The sequence below is a fragment of the Nerophis lumbriciformis genome, linkage group LG12 (assembly GCF_033978685.3).
Source record: "Nerophis lumbriciformis linkage group LG12, RoL_Nlum_v2.1, whole genome shotgun sequence".
Classification (NCBI taxonomy): Eukaryota; Metazoa; Chordata; class Actinopteri; order Syngnathiformes; family Syngnathidae; genus Nerophis; species Nerophis lumbriciformis.
In genome coordinates this window covers 7,991,090-8,014,320 of record NC_084559.2, presented here as the reverse complement: position 1 = coordinate 8,014,320, position 23,231 = coordinate 7,991,090, and the positions used below count along the sequence as shown (strand labels likewise).

Here is a 23,231-nt window from a genome sequence, read left to right as displayed (position 1 = left end):
AATTGTGACCTTTTTCTTGTGAAATTCCAACTCATTTTTCACAACAAACATTTGTATATTTGCATAGTATGTATATATTATTAATGTTGTAAATACACATCTTTATATATCTAGAAAGGCTGGTCCTAAAGAGGGAGACATTTTTCTCAGGTCTCAAGAAGGTAAGAAATACAAGAATGTGTTTGTGTGTGTGTGTGTGTGTGTGTGTGTGTGTGTGTGTGTGTGTGTGTGTGTGTGTGTGTGTGTGTGTGTGTGTGTGTGTGTGTGTTTGTGTGTTCTTGTATTTCTACCCTTCTTGAGACATGAAGAAGGAAAAGTATCTTCCATATGAGGAGGTGTGAACAAGTGATGACATAAATCAATAACATTGCATCTAATAGACAATGTCTCATTTGCACCCCTGCTGGTCAAAATGAGGGTGGTCCCAAAAAGAAGGGATTTTTCAAAGTGACTATGTGTCGCGTTTAAAAGTGCTCCCCCTCTGGTCAACATATGAAATAACAAGTGTGTAAGAAGTTGAAATGCGCCTCCTTTGGCCAAAATGAATTAAAACAATTGAATAGATACGTATATAGAGACTAAAAAGAAATTACAAAAACAAAAAATTAAAAAATTAAAAAATAACTAAAAGCAGTCATTTTCTCTCAATGTGTCAACTTTTTTCTTATAAAATTGGGAACAATTTCTCATATTCTTTCTGTTTCTGTAATACTGCAATATTTTCTCAAAACATTACTATTTTATGTAAAATTATAATTTTTAATGCAAAATGGGGACTTTTGTCATAAAATTCTGACTTTTATCACAATATTGCCAATTGTTTTGTTGTTCTTGTAAAATAGTGAAATGTTTGGAGTAAAATGATATTTGTCATAATTTTGCCAAGTAAAATTCAGATTATTATTATTATATTGCCAACATTTTTAAGTTTTTTTCTAAAATTGTGACTTTTGTCGCGTAAAATTACCACCCTTTTTTATAAAATTGCCAACATGTTAAGCTTTTCTTGTAAAATTGCGACTGTTATTGAGTAGAATTCCAACTTTTATCATAATATTGCACAAATGTTCAGTTTTTCTTGTAAAACTTTGACTTGCGTTGAGTAAAATGACAACTTTTATTATAACACTGTCAAAATTCTAGGTTTTTCTTGTGAAATTGTGACCTTTTTCTTGTGAAATTACGATTGTTATTGAGTAAAATTCCAACTTTTATCATAATATTGCACAAATGTTCAGTTTTTCTTGTAAAACTTTGACTTGCGTTGAGTAAAATGACAACTTTTATTATAACACTGTCAAAATTCTAGGTTTTTCTTGTGAAATTGTGACCTTTTTCTTGTGAAATTACGACTGTTATTGAGTAGAATTCCAACTTTTATCATAATATTGCACAAATGTTCAGTTTTTCTTGTAAAACTTTGACTTGCGTTGAGTAAAATGACAACTTTTATTATAACACTGTCAAAATTCTCGGTTTTTCTTGTGAAATTGTGACCTTTTTCTTGTGAAATTACGACTGTTATTGAGTAAAATTCCAACTTTTATCATAATATTGCACTAATGTTCAGTTTTTCTTGTAAAACTCTGACTTGCGTTGAGTAAAATGACAACTTTTGTTATAACACTGTCAAAATTCTAGGTTTTTCTTGTGAAATTGTGACCTTTTTATTGTGAAATTACGACTGTTATTGAGTAAAATTCCAACTTTTATCATAATATTGCACAAATGTTCCGTTTTTCTTGTAAAACTTTGACTTGCGTTGAGTAAAATGACAACTTTTATTATAACACTGTCAAAATTCTAGGTTTTTCTTGTGAAATTGTGACCTTTTTCTTGTGAAATTGCGACTGTTATTGAGTAAAATTCCAACTTTTATCATAATATTGCACAGATGTTCAGTTTTTCTTGTAAAACTTTGACTTGCGTTGAGTAAAATGACAACTTTTGTTATAACACTGTCAAAATTCTAGGTTTTTCTTGTGAAATTGTGACCTTTTTCTTGTGAAATTACGACTGTTATTGAGTAAAATTCCAACTTTTATCATAATATTGCACAAATGTTCAGTTTTTCTTGTAAAACTTTGACTTGCGTTGAGTAAAATGACAACTTTTATTATAACACTGTCAAAATTCTAGGTTTTTCTTGTGAAATTGTGACCTTTTTCTTGTGAAATTACGACTGTTATTGAGTAAAATTCCAACTTTTATCATAACATTGCACAAATGTTCAGTTTTTCTTGTAAAACTTTGACTTGCGTTGAGTAAAATGACAACTTTTGTTATAACACTGTCAAAATTCTAGGTTTTTCTTGTGAAATTGTGACCTTTTTCTTGTGAAATTACGACTGTTATTGAGTAAAATTCCAACTTTTATCATAATATTGCACAAATGTTCAGTTTTTCTTGTAAAACTTTGACTTGCGTTGAGTAAAATGACAACTTTTATTATAACACTGTCAAAATTCTAGGTTTTTCTGGTGAAATTGTGACCTTTTTCTTGTGAAATTCCAACTCATTTTTCACAACAAACTTTTTTATATTTGCATAGTATGTATATATTATTAATGTTGTAAATACACATCTTTATATATCTAGAAAGGCTGGTCCTAAAGAGGTAGACCTTTTTCTCAGGTCTCAAGAAGGTAAGAAATACAAGAATGTGTGTGTGTGTGTGTGTGTGTGTGTGTGAGTGAGAGAGAGAGAGAGAGAGAGAGAGAGAGAGAGAGAGAGAGAGAGAGAGAGAGAGAGAGAGAGAGATGTTTGTGCATCCCTCCATCTGCGCGCCACACGCTCATTGCGCTGTTCGGAAGGTTGAAGAAGCAGCGCAGCAAAAGTGAAGGCGTCCTCTTCCTTTATCTCCCGAGGCTGGAGGAGGATTATTCAAACTTCCTGCGTTGTGTTCTTTCGCCTGCAAGTAAAGCGACTTCCATCCTGCAACAACTGCCTTTTTTTATTCCCTCCACATTTGAGCACAGATTAATATGCTCTTGATCCATTTGTGTCACAGCATCACTGCTCCCCTCAGAAGGTAAGTCAACACCTTTGCACTCTTCATTCTAATGATGCCTTCACTTGCATGTTCAGCACACTCTCTCTCTCTCTCTATGTCATGATGTTGTCCTCCATCTCCCCCATAAAAGAGTTGATGTTGTCAGGCTGCTGTAAATTCTTCATGAAGCAGCTCTTTTTTTAATCAGCCAGTGTTTGAAGAAGAAAGAAGTTCCGGTCTTTACTTATTTAAATGTCTTTAGGCACAATTTGTCTAAAAGCAATGTCTTGATTGACTTTGCCTCCCAACAGGTTCTGTGATGTTGGACTGGAGGTTTTCGTGCGTGGTGTTGCAGGCGGCGGCGTGGCTGCTGCTCAGCCAGGGGGAGAAGACGTGCCCCGCCAGTTGTCGCTGCGAAGGCAAGCTGGTCTACTGCGAGTCGGGGATTTTCCGAGACATCCCGGACAACATCACGGCGGGATGCCAAGGTCTTTCTCTGCGTTATAACAACCTGCTGATTCTGACGCCGTACCAGTTTGCACATCTCAACCAGCTGGTCTGGCTCTACCTGGACCACAATTCCATCAGTGCTGTGGATGTTTTAGCCTTCCACGGCGTCAGGAGGCTCAAAGAACTCATCCTCAGCTCCAATAAGATAAGCGAGCTGCACAACAACACGTTTAGCGCCGTCCCAAACCTGCGGAATCTGGATTTATCCTACAACAAGCTTCAGTCCCTGCAGCCAGGACATTTGTTTGGCCTGCGCAAGCTGCAAGATCTACACCTTCGATCCAATGGATTGAAACAGGTTGTTGTCCGTACCTTTCTGGAATGCCGTAGCCTGGAGTTCCTGGATTTGGGTTACAACCGCCTGCGGAGCCTCACTCGAACAACCTTTTTAGGACTCTTCCGGCTCAAAGAGCTTCATTTGGAGCACAATCAGTTTTCAAGGATTAATTTCTACATTTTCCCACGGCTCACCAACCTGCAGGCTCTTTATTTGCAATGGAACCGCATCCGAACCATAAGTCAAGGCGTACCGTGGACCTGGCTCAAGTTGCAGAAACTGGACCTCTCAGGGAACGACATCCAAACGTTGGACCCCGCCGTTTTCCGGTCCATGCCGAACTTGCAAACGCTCAATCTGGAATCCAACAAGCTGAGGAGCGTGCCCGTGGAAGCCGTGTCGGCGTGGTCTTCGGTGACCACCGTCAGCCTGGCTGGGAACTCCTGGGACTGTAGGCCCAGCATATGCCCGCTGATAGGATGGCTGAGAACCTTGAGGGATGCCAAGGACATCAGCATGATATGCAGCAGTCCTAAATCGGTGCAAGGGGAAAAGGTTTTGGACGTAGTGGCCAACCACTCCACGTGTGTTGACATATTTAACGTCTTAACCACCACTGCTCTCATTATTCTGACTTCAAACCCATTTGTGGAGAACACATCTCACCTTCCCCTCCTGAGTGTCAGCCAACTGGCTCATAGTGAGTCACCAGTGCAGACATCTCCACCTTCAGCTCAATGGCCTAACCAGACAGACGTACAGACAGTGAAGGCCACAGCCATTAGCTCGTCATCCCCAGAACCTTCCACCTCGTCCTTCCCGGAGATACCCTTTGAGCATATGGCTTTCCATAAAATCATCGCGGGCAGCGTAGCCTTGTTTTTGTCAGTGTCATTGATCCTCCTGGTTATTTATGTTTCATGGAGGCACTACCCTAACACCATAAAGCAGTTGCAGGAGCACTCAGTCAAACACAAGCGCAGGAAAAAAAGCCGGAGGCAGGAGCAGGACCTTAATTCTCAATTGCAAGAGTACTATCTGAGCTACCATTCAAACTCTGAGACCATGGACTCGCTGGCCAACGAGACAAGGCCGTGCACATGCACTATATCAGGATCCATAGAATGTGAAGTATGAGAGCTGCGCTCCTCGTTAAGAGACCATACGGGACGGCTTTTTCATTAGATGAGTGATTTTTCTTTTTTTAAAGAAATGGCTTCACGGGACGAAAGTGTTTGCCGGATATACAGCAACTAGAAATGTGAGGAAAGAGCTCATTATCCTTCGACACATGGAGTGTCAGCCAGGACACCCACGGAGGACCCAAACTGACCAGAAGTCAGCTTTGTACATAGCTTGACCCTTTTGGTAATCACCTGTATCATTATCCCACATGGAAACCAACAGAGACGGGTTTTTTTTTACTTATGGATTTATATAGTGCAAAGTATTTATGATCCCGGTGCATCGTCGAGTATAGAAATGTGTGTGCGTGGGAAGCGAGCGGGCCGAGAGAAGGATTAGAAGAGTTCCAGGCTGTTAACGATTGGCACTGTTCAGCATTTGTCATACCAGTGCGGCAATTACAGGAATCATTATCATGTCAAATTGGGGGAAACAAACACACGTATCATTTTTTGCATGGCCTCGTCCTCTTGATGAATGATTCACATTCTGTCTTGTTTACTTTTAAATCTACCTTGTGAATCACCCTGGGTTGGACCAAAGACTCAAAACAAAACAAATGGGTCTACCAAAACATTATGACCACTTGCACAAGGGAATGAGCCGATACAAGAGAGATCTCTGTATTGATAGACACTTTAATGAGCATTAGGGGCCTGATCTACTGAAGGTTGGCAAACATGTGTGTTAAAAGGTGCAAACTTGATAGCGGGCACATAGCTTACCTCACTTATGTGATCTCTTAAAGCAGGGCTGTCAAACTCAAATACAGAGTGGGCCAAAATGTCAAAGTGAACAAATTTTTTGAACAAATGAACCTTTTAATAGGGACCCAAACAAGTTTTGCATTGAATATTGAACAAGCAAGGCTTATATAACTTTATAGTTTAAAATAATAATAATAATAATAATAATTAAAGGGGAACATTATCACAATTTCAGAAGGGTTAAAACCATTAAAAATCAGTTTCCAGTGGCTTATTTTATTTTTCGAAGTTTTTTTCAAAATTTTACCCATCACGCAATATCCCTAAAAAAAGCTTCAAAGTGCCTGATTTTAACCATCGTTATATACACCCGTCCATTTTCCTGTGACGTCACATAGTGATGCCAACACAAACAAACATGGCGCATAGAACAGCAAGCTATAGCGACATTAGCTCGGATTCAGACTCGGGTTTCAGCGGCTTAAGCGATTCAACAGATTAGGCATGTATTGAAACGGATGCAGCATCGCGTGGACATCGGGGGCAGTACCTCTGGATTGGCAGACCGGGGTGGTGGTTCCTCTCTTTAAAAAGGGGAACCGGAGGGTGTGTTCTAACTATCGTGGGATCACACTCCTCAGCCTTCCCGGTAAGGTCTATTCAGGTGTACTGGAGAGGAGGCTACGCCGGATAGTCGAAACTCGGATTCAGGAGGAACAGTGTGGTTTTCGTCCTGGTCGTGGAACTGTGGACCAGCTCTATACTCTCGGCAGGGTCCTTGAGGGTGCATGGGAGTTTGCCCAACCAGTCTACATGTGCTTTGTGGACTTGGAGAAGGCATTCGACCGTGTCCCTCGGGAAGTCCTGTGGGGAGTGCTCAGAGAGTATGGGGTTTCGGACTGTCTGATTGTGGCGGTCCGCTCCCTGTATGATCAGTGTCAGAGCTTGGTTCGCATTGCCGGCAGTAAGTCGGACACGTTTCCGGTGAGGGTTGGACTCCGCCAAGGCTGCCCTTTGTCACCGATTCTGTTCATAACTTTTATGGACAGAATTTCTAGGCGCAGTCAAGGCGTTGAGGGGATCCGGTTTGGTGGCTGCAGGATTAGGTCTCTGCTTTTTGCAGATGATTTGGTCCTGATGGCTTCATCTGGCCAGGATCTTCAGCTCTCACTGGATCGGTTCGCAGCTGAGTGTGAAGCGACTGGGATGAGAATCAGCACCTCCAAGTCCGAGTCCATGGTTCTCGCCCGGAAAAGGGTGGAGTGCCATCTCCAGGTTGGGGAGGAGATCTTGCCCCAAGTGGAGGAGTTCAAGTACCTCGGAGTCTTGTTCACGAGTGAGGGAAGAGTGGATCGTGAGATCGACAGGCGGATCGGTGCGGCGTCTTCAGTAATGCGGACGCTGTATCGATCCGTTGTGGTGAAGAAGGAGCTGAGCCGGAAGGCAAAGCTCTCAATTTACCGGTCGATCTACGTTCCCATCCTCACCTATGGTCATGAGCTTTGGGTTATGACCGAAAGGACAAGATCACGGGTACAAGCGGCCCAAATGAGTTTCCTCCGCCGGGTGGCGGGGCTCTCCCTTAGAGATAGGGTGAGAAGCTCTGTCATCCGGGGGGAGCTCAAAGTAAAGCCGCTGCTCCTCCACATGGAGAGGAGCCAGATGAGGTGGTTCGGGCATCTGGTCAGGATGCCACCCGAGCGCCTCCCTAAGGAGGTGTTTAGGGCATGTCCGACCGGTAGGAGGCCACGAGGAAGACCCAGGACACGTTGGGAAGACTATGTCTCCCGGCTGGCCTGGGAACGCCTTGGGATCCCCCGGGAGGAGCTGGACGAAGTGGCTGGGGAGAGGGAAGTCTGGGCTTCCCTGCTTAGGCTGCTGCCCCAGCGACCCGACCTCGGATAAGCGGAAGAAGATGGATGGATGGATGGATGGATGAAACGGATGGTTGTAGTGTGGAGGCAGGTAGCGAAAACCAAATTGAAGAAGAAACTGAAGCTATTGAGCCATATCGGTTTGAACCGTATGCAAGCGAAACCGACAAAAACGACACGACAGCCAGCGACACGGGAGAAAGCGAGGACGAATTGGGCGATCGCCTTCTAACCAACGATTGGTATGTGTCTGTTTGGCATTAAAGGAAACTAACAACTATGAACTAGGTTTACAGCATATGAAATACATTTGGCAACAACATGCACTTTGAGAGTGCAGACAGCCCATTTCAGGCGTGCTAAGAACAAATATTTTTCCACGATTTCAGCACTCAGGTTAACCATACCTAAATAGACACAAAATACTCCATTACACACGACTACCCGAATGCGAAAAAAAAAAAATGTTTTTAAGCTAAATTATTGGTAAACACAGTTTATGTATAATACTTTACGTAAAACCGCGAGTAATGAATAAAGTTTTCATCAATTCATATATTCTGTAGACATACCCTCATCCGCTCTCTTTTCCTGAAAGCTGATCTGTCCAGTTTTGGAAGTTGATGTCAGCATCTGCTTTGAGTGTCGCAGGATATCCACACATTCTTGCCATCTCTGTCGTAGCATAGCTTTCGTCGGTAAAGTGTGCGGAACAAACCACTGACCATTTCCTCGGCTTTCCCCACAGCCTCGTATTTTGAACAAATGTCGTCCAATTTCTTGCCACTTTGGCATCTTTGGGCCACTGGTGCAACTTGAATCCGTCCCTGTTCGTGTTGTTACACCCTCCGACAACACACCGACGAGAGTGAGAAAATGGCGGATTGCTTCCCGTTGTGACGTCACAACGAGAACGAATAATAGAAAGGCGTTTAATTCGCCAAAATTCACCCATTTAGAGTTCGGAAATCGGTTAAAAAAATATATGGTCTTTTTTCTGCAACATCAAGGTATATATTGACGCTTACATAGGTCTGGTGATAATGTTCCCCTTTAAAAAATATCAATGGCATATAAAATACAATTTAAATAAAAATCGAATGCCTCTTTTCTATTTGCAGCCTTCTGAGGTAAATATCAAAATAAACATTTTCCACAGGCTAATAATAAATTTGAAAATAAAATAGCAATAATGAATGAATCAAACATTCAAGCCTTGAAGTAGCAAGAGAACGTGTATGAATAAAAGGTTAATTATTGCTACACTGATTTGCTTCAACACTGAATATGGAACATATAATAATAGTGCAAAATCAAAACTTTCAAAAAACAAACAAACAAACATCAATGGTATATTAAATAAAATGTAAATCAAAAATGGAATGCCTCTTTTCTATTTGCAGCCTTTTGAGGTAAATATCAACATTAACTTTTTCCACAGGCTAATACATTTTAAAATAAAATAATGAAAAAAAAAACAATCATTCAGGACTTAAAACTGCTCATTTTGCAACACACTGATCTAATCTGATGTGCCCAAGCCAGATACCTGACATCTTTTCTTGGATGCTAGTTAAATTAATGTCGGGGCTCAGGTGAACGGGGTTGGAGGGGTGGGGTTTGGTGGTAGCGGGGGTGCCCCAGAAGAGATAGTGCTGCAAAGGGTTTCTGGGTATTTGTTCTGTTGTGTTTATGTTGCGTTACGGTGCGGATGTTCTCCCAAAATGTGTTTGTCATTCTTGTTTGGTGTGGATTCACAGTGTGGCGCATATTTGTAACAGTGTTAAAGTCATTTATACGGCCACCCTCAGTGTGACCTGTATGGCTGTTGATCAAGTATGCATTGCATTTACTTATGTGTGTGTAGATATTATGTTTATAAAGTCAGTAAATACGTCCCTGGACACATGAGGACTTTGAATATGACCAATGTATGATCCTGTAACTACTTGGTATCGGATCGATACCTAAATGTGTGGTATCATCCAAAACTAATGTCCAGTATCAAAGAAGAGAAGAATAAGTGATTATTACATTTTAAAAGAAGTGTAGATAGAACATGTTAAGACAGAAAGTAAGCAGATATTAACAGTAAATGAACAAGTAGATTAATAATCATTTTTTTTACAGTTTGTCCCTCATAATGTGTACAAAATAATAGGTGTATAAATGACACAATATGTGACTAATTAGGAGTCTTTGTTTGTTTACTTACTACTAAAGGACAAGTTGTCTAGTATGTTCAACATTTTATCTAAGGACTAAATTACAATAATAAACATATGTTTCATGTACACTAAGATTTTTTTGTTAAAATAAAGCCAATATTGACATTTTTTGTGGTCCCCTTTATTTAGTAAAGTACCGAAAAGTATCGAAATACATTTTGGTCCCGGTACCAAAATATTGGTCTCAGAACAACACTAGTACACACACAGTTGTATTGTTGGCACATGATGTTTAGCACTTGGTATTTGGATTGGAGTAAATGAGGCCTATTGTATAATAGTAGTTGCTAGAGTAGATAGTCACATTATTAGAAACAGGATTGCAATCTGAAACATTCGGGCCGTGCATTTGGTACCTGGACAATCTTGATTAATAGCACCACTATCACCTAGTGTTTATACAAAGCAAAATGTCATGTCTGTGTGATCATGTTTTTGTTTTGGTCATGTTCGTTTTGGGTTTTGGACTTTTTGTGCACTTTTGTTTTGTCACCATAGCAACCATTAGTTTTCACCTGTCACGTCACGCACCTGTTTCACGTTTTGAGTCACGCACCTGCTTTCACTAATCATGTCCATAGTATTTAAGTTCATTCTTTTCAGTTTGTCGTTCTGACGACCTCACCACATTTATGCTTATGTACTCTCTTCATCCTCTAAGATCCTGCTTCATGTCCCTTGTCAAAGTAAGTTTTTGTTCCATGTTTATAGTCTTTTTGTTTTCCATAGTTTGTTCTCCGCCACTGTGCGTGCTTTTCATTTGTACTTTTTTTGCTATAGTCTTTTGGTTTCATAGTTTATTCTCCGCCACTGTGCGCGCTTTTCGTTTGTACTTTTTTTTTTTTGATAATAATAAATAAATCATGTACCTTCATTCCCGTCTCGCCCGAGCCAACTTTCCGTTGCATCCCGGAAAAGCACACACCCAAGACCAAGTCATGACAGTAGGTCGTCAGAACGACAAACTGAAAAGAATGAACTTAAATACTATGGACATGATTAGTGAAAGCAGGTGCGTGACTCAAAACGTGAAACAGGTGCGTGACGTGACAGGTGAAAACTAATGGTTGCTATGAATCAGAATCAGAATCAGAATCAGAATCAGAATCAGCTTTATTGTCATTACGCAAGGTAACGAGATTGAGGCCATTCCATACAGTGCGATGTGTGCATGCTAGAAAAACAATGTGCAAATATATAAAAATATAAAAAATGTAGAAGTGCAATGAATATGGTGTGAAATGAATATATACATGAAAAAAACAAAAACAAAAACAGGGTGGTTGGTGGAATGGGTTATTGCACCGAAGAGAAGGCAGTTATGAGGGACAATGGGGCAGTCCGTTCAGGATGGTTATGGCCCTGGGGAAGAAGCTGTTCTTTAGCCTGTTTGTTTTGGTTTTAATGCACCTGTAGCGCTTCCCAGAGGGCAGCAGGTGGAACAGGTCAGAGCCAGGGTGGGTGCTGTCCTTGATGATAGCACTGGCTCTGTTGAGGCAGCGGGAGGTGTAGATGTCCGTCAGAGAGTGACAAAACAAAAGTGCACAAAAAGTCCAAAACCCAAAACGAACATGACCAAAACAAAAACATGATCACACAGACATGACACAAAATAATCAAGGAAAAGGCAACATAAAACATTTTGTCATTACAGAGAGATGAAATAAATAAATAGCATTCTTATGATGACAAAGAACCCAGTTGACACTTTATCTTGGACGACATCTTTGCTGATATGCCTGAGTCACATTTCTGTCTTTTGAACCGTAACGTTACTTCCCTCGGCCATGGAAGATCCCTATAAAGTGTGACAAATGTAACACGCTTAAATGGAACCACATCTCAACTTTGCAGCATCATGTATAGGATCAATATTGATCGAACACTGACTAAACATTGACAAATTCAATAAAATACATTATTTTCATGATGTAACTCAAATGTGTTGTGTGCAGATTAAGATCAAGCTACATACTTTTTATGGAACTTGGCTTGCCGACAGTTTTGTTCTGATTAACCAATCAGAGGACGGGAAACTGCTGATGTTATGGTTTGCCTGCTGGCAGGCTCTGAAATCTGATCGTTTCAAGAACTAGCTTCATTACTTTTGTAGTTTCAGTGACGCGGGCCAGCACTAATGATTCTGGCCAGATTTCATTTACCGTATTTTCCGCACCATAAGGCGCCCTGGGTTATAAGCCGCGCCTTCAATGAACGGCATATTTCAAAACTTTGTCCACCTAAAAGCCGCCCCGTGTTGTAAGCCGCATCTAACTGCGCTAAAGGAATGTCAAAAAAACAGTCAGATAGGTCAGTCAAACTTTAATAATATATTAAAAACCAGCGTGATGTGGGCGCGCATGGAGTCGTATATCAACATGGACGGAGCTGCGTGAAAAAAGCCACCCGGCCTCTTCGCGTAAACTTACCTTAACCACTCGCTCATCTTTTCTTCATCCATCCATCCCTTCGAGTTAGCTTTTATGATGACGCCGGCTGGAAAGGTCTCTTTTGGCAAGGTCTTCCTTTTGAATATCACCATGGGTGGAAGTTTCTGGCCATTAGCATGGCAAGCTAGAACCACAGTGAAGGATGACTTCTCATTCCCTGTGGTGCGAATATTCACCGTACGTGCTCCCGTTGTATCCACAGTGCGGTTCACAGGAATATCAAAAGTCAGTGGAACCTCGTCCATGTTGATAATGTTCTCTGGCCGGATCTTTTTATCAGCTATCTTGTTTTTACAATATGCACGGAAAGTAGCCAGCTTTTCTTGAAAGTCTTTAGGCAGTTGCTGTGAAATAGTAGTCCGTGTGCGGATGGAGAGATTGCGTCTTTTCATGAACCGGAAACCTGTCGCTTAGTAGGAGCCATTTTGTGGTCTTTACAGATGTAAACACACAAAGGAAATGAAACGTACGGTAATATCCGCGCGCTTTTTCTTCTTCTACGCGGGCGGGTGGTTGCTTACAGTAGAAGAAGAAGCGCTTCCTGTTCTATCGGGGCGGGTGCTTACCTTGGCGGTTGCTTGCGTAGAAGAAGAAGCACTTCCTCTTCTACGGGGAAAAAAGATGGCGGCTGTTTACCGTAGTTGCGAGACCGAAACTTTATGAAAATGAATCTTAATATTAATCCATATATAAAGCGCACCGGGTTATAAGCCGCACTGTCAGCTTTTGAGTAAATTTGTGGTTTTTAGGTGCGGCTAATAGTGCGGAAAATACGGTACATGGCAACTCATAGAAGCTGAAGCCTGATTGGACAAAAACATCTAATCGACTAATTGGGTCAGTTCAGAATAAATATTCATTTAATAATGTAACAAAACATAAACATCCATTCATCTATGTTTCCACCACTTGTCCCAACAATTTAAATCAAATATATTATGTTTGCCCTTTTATTTACTTTACTATATACTTTAATGCATTGTGTGCAGATTGCTACAGACTTTTCAGTTTATGGAACTTGGTTTGGCAACAGTTTTGCTCTGATTAACTAATCAGAGGGCTAAAAAAAAAGCTGATGCTATCACAGGTATGCTGGCGGGCCCTTGAGTTCAAATTGTTTCAGGTACTGAAGATTTCATTGACATGGCAACACAGAAAGTGAAGTCTGACTGGATAGGAAATACAATGAATATGTACTGTTAGCAGCAACCCCCGCAACCCTAAAAGGGACAAGCGGTAGAAAATGGATGGATGTTAGCATAACAGCCAAGAGACACGCTACAACGGGGGTCTGCAACCTGCGACTTTTTAGCGCCGCCCTAGTGGCTCCATGGAGCTTTTTCAAAAATGTATGAAAATACAAAAAGATGAAGGAAAAAAAATTAATGTTTGTTTTAATATGGTTTCTGTAGGAGAACAAACATGACACAAACCTCCCTAAATTGTTATAGATCTCACTGTTTGTATTAAACATGATTCTCTGATGAGAGTATTTGGCGAGCGCCATTTTGTCCCGCTAATTTCGGTGGTCCTTGAACTCACCGTAGTTTGTTTACATGTGTAACTTTCTTCAACGATGCCAGGGAAATACATAATCTATGCCACGCCTTCTTTGTCTCATTTTGTCCACCAAACGTTTTATACTGTGCGTGAATGCACAAAGGTGACCTTTGTTGATGTTATTGACTTGTGTGGAGTGCTAATCAGACACATTTGGTCAGTGCATGACTGCAACTTAATCGATGCTAACATGCTATTTAGGCTAGCTTTTTGTACATATTGCAAAATTATGCCTCACTTGTAGCTATATTTGAGCTCATTTAATTTCCTTTACTTATGTCCTCTGTGTATTCAATTTATATTTGCATGTCTCATGACACATTATCTGTATGTAATATTGGCTGCATTTCTCGTAGTTGTTTGTGTGCCATGTTGTTCCAGACCACAGCAAACATTACCCAGCTTGCATAGATTGTTATAAATCCATTAGAAGAAGACAGCCTGACGTTTCCTTTAACTTGGACACACACATTTATAACTTTAACTTGGACACACACATCAAAAATTTTAACTTGTACACACACATCTATACCTTTAACTTGGACACACACATCTATACCTTTAACTTGAACACACACATCTATACCTTTAACTTGGACACACACATTTATAACTTTAACTTTGACACACACATCTATACCTTTAACTTTGACACACACATCTATACCTTTAACTTGGACACACACATCTATATACCTTTAACTTGGACACACACATCTATACCTTTAACTTGGACACACACATCTATACCTTTAACTTGGACACACACATCTATACCTTTAACTTGGACACACACATCTATATACCTTTAACTTGGACACACACATCTATACCTTTAACTTGGACACACACATCTATACCTTTAACTTGGACACACACATCTATACCTTTAACTTTGACACACACATCTATACCTTTAACTTGGACACACACATCTATATATCTTTAACTTGGACACACACATCTATACCTTTAACTTGGACACACACATCTATACTTTTAACTTGGACACACACATCTATACCTTTAACTTGGACACACACATCTATACCTTTAACTTGGACACACACATCAATACCTTTAACTTGGACACACACATCTATACCTTTAACTTGGACACACACACATCTATACCTTTAACTTGGACACACACATCTATACCTTTAACTTGGACACACACATCTATACCTTTAACTTGGACACACACATCTATACCTTTAACTTGGACACACACACATCTATACCTTTAACTTGGACACACACATCTATACCTTTAACTTGGACACACACATCTATACCTTTAACTTGGACACACACATCTATACCTTTAACTTGGACACACACATCTATACCTTTAACTTGGACACACACATCTATACCTTTAACTTGGACACACACATCTATACCTTTAACTTGGACACACACATCTATACCTTTAACTTGGACACACACATCTATACCTTTAACTTGGACACACACATCTATACCTTTAACTTGGACACACACATCTATACCTTTAACTTGGACACACACATCTATACCTTTAACTTGGACACACACATCTATACCTTTAAGTTGGACACACACATCTATACCTTTAACTTGGACACACACATCTATACCTTTAACTTGGACACACACATCTATACCTTTAACTTGGACACACACATCTATACCTTTGGCCATTCTAAACTAGTCATTTGCAGGAGTTATCTCACCTTCTGAGAAGCTTGCGTTTTACTAATGATTTCCAATGTTTTAAAAATGTGTAGAATAAATATTACTCTTCAACATTTCTGTCAACGAAGATTTGTGTCAGCCTGTGACACATAGTCATTTTGATAGTAGGCTAATATAGCTAATATAGACACTTACATCATGTGTTGACTTCATTACATCAATTATAGAAGGCTTTTAATTTTCCGGGGCTCCAGAAAGATTTTTTTTTTGTATTTTTGGTCCAATATGACTCTTTCAACATGTGTTGCCGACCCCTGCACTACAATATGAAAATAATAGTCTGTTGGGGAATAAATGAATCCAATTTAATTGAACAAATACAAGAATTGAAGTAGTAAATGTAGTTTCTGAGGCCAACAGACAACACCTGATTGAGCCGTCATTAGTCCAAGTAAGACCTGTTCGCATGTGACATTGAAACCGGGACATGGCGGTCCTTGTAAAAAGTCCAAGTCAAGATACAGTTCTTGCATCAGTGTGCAAGTCATTCTAATGTTGTGGTGTATTTGTCATCGTATTGATCCTCATTTCCTTACGTCCATGTATTTGTGTAAAGACAAAACAAATGTGGTTATTAGGCATTGTGTGCAACGTTGTAATAAAAAAAAGTGCTGAGGATAAAAATGTTTTGTAGGTGACAATATTGATTAGCTTAGCTTGTGCGGAATTTCACATTTGACTTCTCCTCTGTTCTCTCTTAGCTGCAATAAGATTGAACACAGTATCAATTCCACACACACACACACACAGGCACAGGGTTAGGGTTAGGGTTAGGGTTAGTGTATTATGGGTGGTTGAGGTGTGTAGTCCATCAAATCCAGCATGTCTGTGCAGGCCCGGCCCTAACCAATCTGGCGCCCTAGGCAAGATTTTAGGTGGCGCCCCCCCACATCGGCAGTGAAGTGTATATACTCACAAGAAACCGAATAGCTTTGTCTTTGACCTTTTTTTTTTTTTTACTTACAACTATACCTAATATATAAAGGGGTGGAAAAGTGACTATTACCTGCAGGGCAAACATTAGCTAACCAGAAGGCAATAACAATGTAAACAAAAAACAGCTGCTTAAAAGATCTAATACAAATGTCCCTGAAAAATGTAAGGTGGGAGTACTGTAATTACCTAACGTTACATTATTATTTTCCATAACAATTTAGCCCCCTCCACAATATTAACTCGACGTTAAAACAGAACTAGCTATTTATTGATTAGCAATTGCCGAATCATGTAACATTAGCTTAATGCTAAAAAGCCAGGTTACTATCACATTCTGTAACAGACAAATAATTTCATGTACCGTATTTTCCGCACTATAAGGCGCACCTAAAAACCACAAATTTTCTCAAAAGCTGACAGTGCGCCTTATAACCCGGTGCGCTTTATATATGGATAAATATTAAGATTCATTTCATAAAGTTTAGGTCTCGCAACTACGGTAAACAGCCGCCATCATTTTTCCCCGTAGAAGAAGCGCGCGGTGCATGCTGGGATATGTGACGTTTCATTTCCATTTGTGTGTTTATGTAAAGACCCCAAAATGGCTCCTATTAAGTGTGTTGTCTGTCTAATTATAAATAATGCAGACGAGGCGTGTTAACTGAGTTCTCAACGTTTACTCACAGCGTGCTCATAACCACATTCTAACTGCCAGCATACAACAACGCTTCTCAGGGCTACCGCGCATGCTCGTAACTATCGTTGCATGCTGGGTAGTGTAGTTGTTATATTTGCTAGCTCATAACAGCACATTAAGAGACACGCTTACGCGCTTAATTCAATACTCGCCGTCATTCCGGGTGGATTGACAAAAGACCTCCAGCCGCTAGATATTGGTGTCAACAGGGCATTCGAAGCTAGACTGCTAACTGCGTGGGAACAGTGGATGACGAAGAAGCGCGCGGTGCATGCTGGGATATGTGACGTTTCATTTCCATTTGTGTGTTTATGTAAAGACCCCAAAATGGCTCCTATTAAGTGTGTTGTCTGTCTAATTATAAATAATGCAGACGAGGCGTGTTAACTGAGTTCTCAACGTTTACTCACAGCGTGCTAACTGCCAGCATACAACGCTTCTCAGGGCTACCGCGCATGCTCGTAACTATCGTTGCATGCTGGGTAGTGTAGTTGTTATATTTGCTAGCTCATAACATCACATTGAGAGACACGCTTACGCGCTTAATTCAATACTCGCCGTCATTCCGGGTGGATTGACAAAAGACCTCCAGCCGCTAGATATTGGTGTCAACAGGGCATTCGAAGCTAGACTGCTAACTGCGTGGGAACAATGGATGACAGAAGGCGAACACACCTTCACTAAGACGAGGAGGCAGCGCCAGACGACGCCAACATCTGCCAGTGGATCGTAAATTTGCCCAACTTTTCACTTCGGACACCGAAGACGAAGGATTTACGAATGAAGAATAACTTCAGAAAGTGAGCGCTATGTTTATTTTGTGTGTTGTGACATTAACGTTCGAGCAACATTATGTTGCTATTGCTCTGCACTATTTTGAATTTTACTATGTTTGTGATTGCACATTTGCGTACATTTTGGGAGTGAACAGAGTTGTTAGAACGCTGGTTTTTAATATATTATTAAAGTTTGACTGACCTATCTGACTGTTTTTTTGACATTCCCTTTAGCGCAGCGTAGGCGCGGCTTATAGTCCGGGGCGGCTTATTGGTGGACAAAGTTATGAAATATGCCATTCATTGAAGGTGCGGCTAATAATCCGGTGCGCCTTATAGTGCGGAAAATGCGGTAGGCTAACGTTACCTACCTGCTACCTCTGTCTTTTCTCGTTTCTCCTCCTCTTCTTTTCTCTTTTTTCTTCCCTGGGCACCTGACAGTTTTGGCCGTTTTGACATCTTGTGTTGATTTTTTGATGTGGTGACGTCCAAAAAGAGTCATGATACGGGAAGGGAGGGGGCGCACCGTGCGGGGGGAGAGGGGGGGGAGGGGGCGTAATGTTGTAACAAATAATATTTCTATTAAATAGGCTTTACTTTGCATTTTAATTAACGTGGGATTATTTTTTGTATTTAGAAATAATAGTACCAACTTTTTTTTCTTTCTTTTTTTTTCTCCAACATTTGTGGCACTGGCGTGGCGCCCCCTGATGGACGGCGCCCTTAGCATTTGCCTATACGGCCTATGCCACGGGCCGGCCCTGTGTCTGTGTAGACCAGGGCTGTCAAAGTCATTTTAGCTCAGGAGGAACATCAATTCCCAAGTGGGCCAGAATGGTAAAATCGTGGCATGATAACTCAAAAATAAAGACAAGTCCAGGTTGTTTTCTCTGTTTTACTCTGGCCAAAAATAGAACCAGCACATTATGTGTCAGGACGAGGAGTTTTACGCAGCTTACTGCGAGATTTTGTTCTCCCGGGATGCAATCGGACTAGACCGGACAAGGCTTGAAGGTAGGAACATTATTTAATCTCTCTAAAACTCAACGAAGTACAAAACAAAAAGGAAAAGGCGCACAAGGCGATGGCACAACCTAACGAAGGAAACAAAAAGGTAAACACTTAGCCTGAACTATGGACATGAACAAACAAGACTTACTGTGGCCTGAAAGTCGTACCAATTTATAAGAATGGAGACTGTTGGAGGCAGATATTTACATACAGGTAAAAGCCAGTATATTAGAATATTTTGAAAAACTTGATTTATTTCAGTAATTGCATTCAAAAGGTGTAACTTGTACATTATATTTATTCATTGCACACAGACTGATGCATTCAAATGTTTATTTCATTTAATTTTGATGATTTGAAGTGGCAACAAATGAAAATCCAAAATTCCGTGTGTCACAAAATTAGAATATTACTTAAGGCTAATACAAAAAAGGGATTTTTAGAAATGTCGGCCAACTGAAAAGTATGAAAATGAAAAATATGAGCATGTACAATACTCAATACTTGGTTGGAGCTCTTTTTGCCTCAATTACTGCGTTAATGCGGCGTGGCATGGAGTCGATGAGTTTCTGGCACTGCTCAGGTGTTATGAGAGCCCAGGTTGCTCTGATAGTGGCCTTCAACTCTTCTGCGTTTTTGGGTCTGGCATTCTGCATCTTCCTTTTCACAATACCCCACAGATTTTCTATGGGGCTAAGGTCAGGGGAGTTGGCGGGCCAATTTAGAACAGAAATACCATGGTCCGTAAACCAGGCACGGGTAGATTTTGCGCTGTGTGCAGGCGCCAAGTCCTGTTGGAATTTGAAATCTCCATCTCCATAGAGAAGGTCAGCAGCAGGAAGCATGAAGTGCTCTAAAACTTGCTGGTAGACGGCTGCGTTGACCCTGGATCTCAGGAAACAGAGTGGACCGACACCAGCAGATGACATGGCACCCCAAACCATCACCCAACCATGCAAATTTTGCATTTCCTTTGGAAATCGAGGTCCCAGAGTCTGGAGGAAGACAGGAGAGGTACAGGATCCACGTTGCCTGAAGTCTAGTGTAAAGTTTCCACCATCAGTGATGGTTTGGGGTGCCATGTCATCTGCTGGTGTCGGTCCACTCTGCTTCCTGAGATCCAGGGTCAACGCAGCCGTCTACCAGCAAGTTTTAGAGCACTTCATGCTTCCTGCTGCTGACCTGCTCTATGGAGATGGAGATTTCAAGTTCCAACAGGACTTGGCGCCTGCACACAGCGCAAAATCTACCCGTGCCTGGTTTACGGACCATGGTATTTCTGTTCTAAATTGGCCCGCCAACTCCCCTGACCTTAGCCCCATAGAAAATCTGTGGGGTATTGTGAAAAGGAAGATGCAGCATGCCAGACTCAAAAACGCAGAAGAGTTGAAGGCCACTATCAGAGCAACCTGGGCTCTCATAACACCTGAGCAGTGCCAGAAACTCATCGACTCCATGCCACGCCGCATTAACGCAGTAATTGAGGCAAAAGGAGCTCCAACCAAGTATTGAGTATTGTACATGCTCATATTTTTCATTTTCATACTTTTCAGTTGGCCAACATTTCTAAAAATCCCTTTTTTGTATTAGCCTTAAGTAATATTCTAATTTTGTGACACACGGAATTTTGGATTTTCATTTGTTGCCACTTCAAATCATCAAAATTAAATGAAATAAACATTTGAATGCATCAGTCTGTGTGCAATGAATAAATATAATGTACAAGTTACACCTTTTGAATGCAATTACTGAAATAAATCAAGTTTTTCAAAATATTCTAATTTACTGGCTTTTACCTGTACTGTGTGTGTTGCCCTTGAGTTCTTTGGAATGTGTTTTGACTAGCATTTTGTTTTGGCTAGGGAGGGGGAAGGAAAGAGAGTTTTTTGGCGTTGGGAAGACAGACCATTTTGGGTATGCGCGATAGAAGGTTCTAGGGTTAGACTGGTCTCAATCAAAATGTATATTGGCAAAGCTTTTGAGAATATACAAGAAAATACCTATTCTGTCTCTGGTGGTTTTTCAACTCAGCTTTAAGTGTCGGAAAGAACTTGGGAGCGAATTGTGACTTGAATTCCCTGGGAGGAACAACTGGTCCAAAAAAAAAGGTAAACACTTAGCCTGAACTATGGACATGAACAAACAAGACTTACTGTGGCCTGAAAGTCGTACCAATTTATAAGAATGGAGACGTACACCAGTTTACTAACTACAGACCAGTTTCATTACTTCCACAATTCTCCAAAATCTCGGAAAAATTATTCAATAGTCGATTAGATTTATTTATTAACAAAAGTGGGACGCTTGTGGAGAACCAGTATGGATTCCGAGCAAATATCTCAACATCAATAGCCATCCATCCATCCATCTTCTTCCGCTTATCCGAGGTCGGGTCGCGGGGGCAGCAGCCTAAGTAGGGAAGCCCAGACTTCCCTCTCCCCAGCCACTTCGTCCAGCTCTTCCTGTGGGACCCCGAGGCGTTCCCAGGCCAGCCGGGAGACATAGTCTTCCCAACGTGTCCTGGGTCTTCCCCGCGGCCTCCTACCGGTCGGACATGCCCTAAACACCTCCCTAGGGAGGCGTTCGGGTGGCATCCTGACCAGATGCCCGAACCACCTCATCTGGCTCCTCTCCATGTGGAGGAGCAGCGGCTTTACTTTGAGCTCCCCCCGGATGACAGAGCTTCTCACCCTATCTCTAAGGGAGAGCCCCGCCACCCGGCGGAGGAAACTCATTTGGGCCGCTTGTACCCGTGATCTTGTCCTTTCGGTCATAACCCAAAGCTCATGACCATAGGTGAGGATGGGAACGTAGATCGACCGGTAAATTGAGAGCTTTGCCTTCCGGCTCAGCTCCTTCTTCACCACAACGGATCGATACAGCGTCCGCATTACTGAAGACGCCGCACCGATCCGCCTGTCGATCTCACGATCCACTCTTCCCTCACTCGTGAACAAGACTCCGAGGTACTTGAACTCCTCCACTTGGGGCAAGATCTCCTCCCCAACCCGGAGATGGCACTCCACCCTTTTCCGGGCGAGAAACATGGACTCGGACTTGGAGGTGCTGATTCTCATCCGAGTCGCTTCACACTCGGCTGCGAACCGATCCAGTGAGAGCTGAAGATCCTGGCCAGATGAAGCCATCAGGACCACATCATCTGCAAAAAGCAGAGACCTAATCCTGCAGCCACCAAACCAGATACCCTCAACGCCTTGACTGCGCCTAGAAATTCTGTCCATAAAAGTTATGAACAGAATGGGTGACAAAGGGCAGCCTTGGCGGAGTCCAACCCTCACTGGAAACGTGTCCGACTTACTGCCGGCAATGCGGACCAAGCTCTGACACTGATCATACAGGGAGCGGACCGCCACAATCAGACAGTCCGATACCCCATACTCTCTGAGCACTCCCCACAGGACTTCCCGAGGGACACGGTCGAATGCCTTCTCCAAGTCCACAAAACACATGTAGACTGGTTGGGCAAACTCCCATGCACCCTCAAGGACCCTGCCCAGAGTATAGAGCTGGTCCACAGTTCCACGACCAGGACGAAAACCACACTGTTCCTCCTGAATTCGAGGTTCGACTATCCGGCGTAGCCTCCTCTCCAGTACACCTGAATACAACCTTACCGTCTTACATCAATAGCATTAACCAAAATAACAGAGGAAATGACCAATGCAATAGATGGTAAAGAATGTGCGGCCGCAGTATTCATGGACTTAACTAAAGCATTTGACACAATTAATCATGATATTTGAATACGAAAATTAGAACGATATGGCATCAGAGGTTTGGTATTGAATTGGGTAAGAAGTTATTTAACCAACAGGAAGCAATATGTGAAGATGGGTGAAAATATGTCAACACGGCTAGATATATCCTGTGGTGTACCCCAGGGATCAATACTGGGACCAAGATTGTTCAATCTTTATATAAACCACATTTGTAAGGTTACGAAGGACTTAAAGTTGGTTTTATTTGCGGACGACACAACTGCTTTCTGTTCAGGAGAGAGCACACAGAAGATAATACAAATAATAACAGAAGAAATGAACAAATTAAAAAGATGCTTTGACAAAAACAGACTATCTTTGAATCTCAGTAAAACTAAAATAATGCTATTTAGTAATAGTAGAAAAGAGCATCATACACAAATATAAATAGACAGAGTAGACATAGAAAGGGTAAAAGAAACCAGATTTTTGGGAGTTTTAATAGATGATCAAATGAACTGGAAATCTCATATACAAAACATACAACATAAGGTGGCAAAAAACATTTC

General features: G+C 41.4%; 1 protein-coding gene across 1 annotated transcript; it reads left to right on the top strand.

The window, feature by feature from the left end:
• The first annotated feature begins 2,818 nt into the window (after positions 1 to 2,818).
• On the top strand, positions 2,819 to 6,290 carry LOC133622899 (leucine-rich repeat transmembrane neuronal protein 4-like). The gene is made up of 2 exons (XM_061985738.2): positions 2,819 to 3,031; positions 3,304 to 6,290. The coding sequence occupies exon 2, from the start codon at positions 3,312 to 3,314 to the stop codon at positions 4,914 to 4,916; it is 1,605 nt and encodes a 534-aa protein (XP_061841722.2). The 5' UTR covers positions 2,819 to 3,031; positions 3,304 to 3,311; the 3' UTR covers positions 4,917 to 6,290.
• Positions 6,291 to 23,231: the final 16,941 nt, after the last annotated feature.

Coding starts and splice junctions, on each gene's coding strand:
- LOC133622899 (XM_061985738.2), top strand. CDS start 3,312: ATGTTGGACTGGAGGTTTTCGTGCGTGGTGTTGCAGGCGGCGGCGTGG.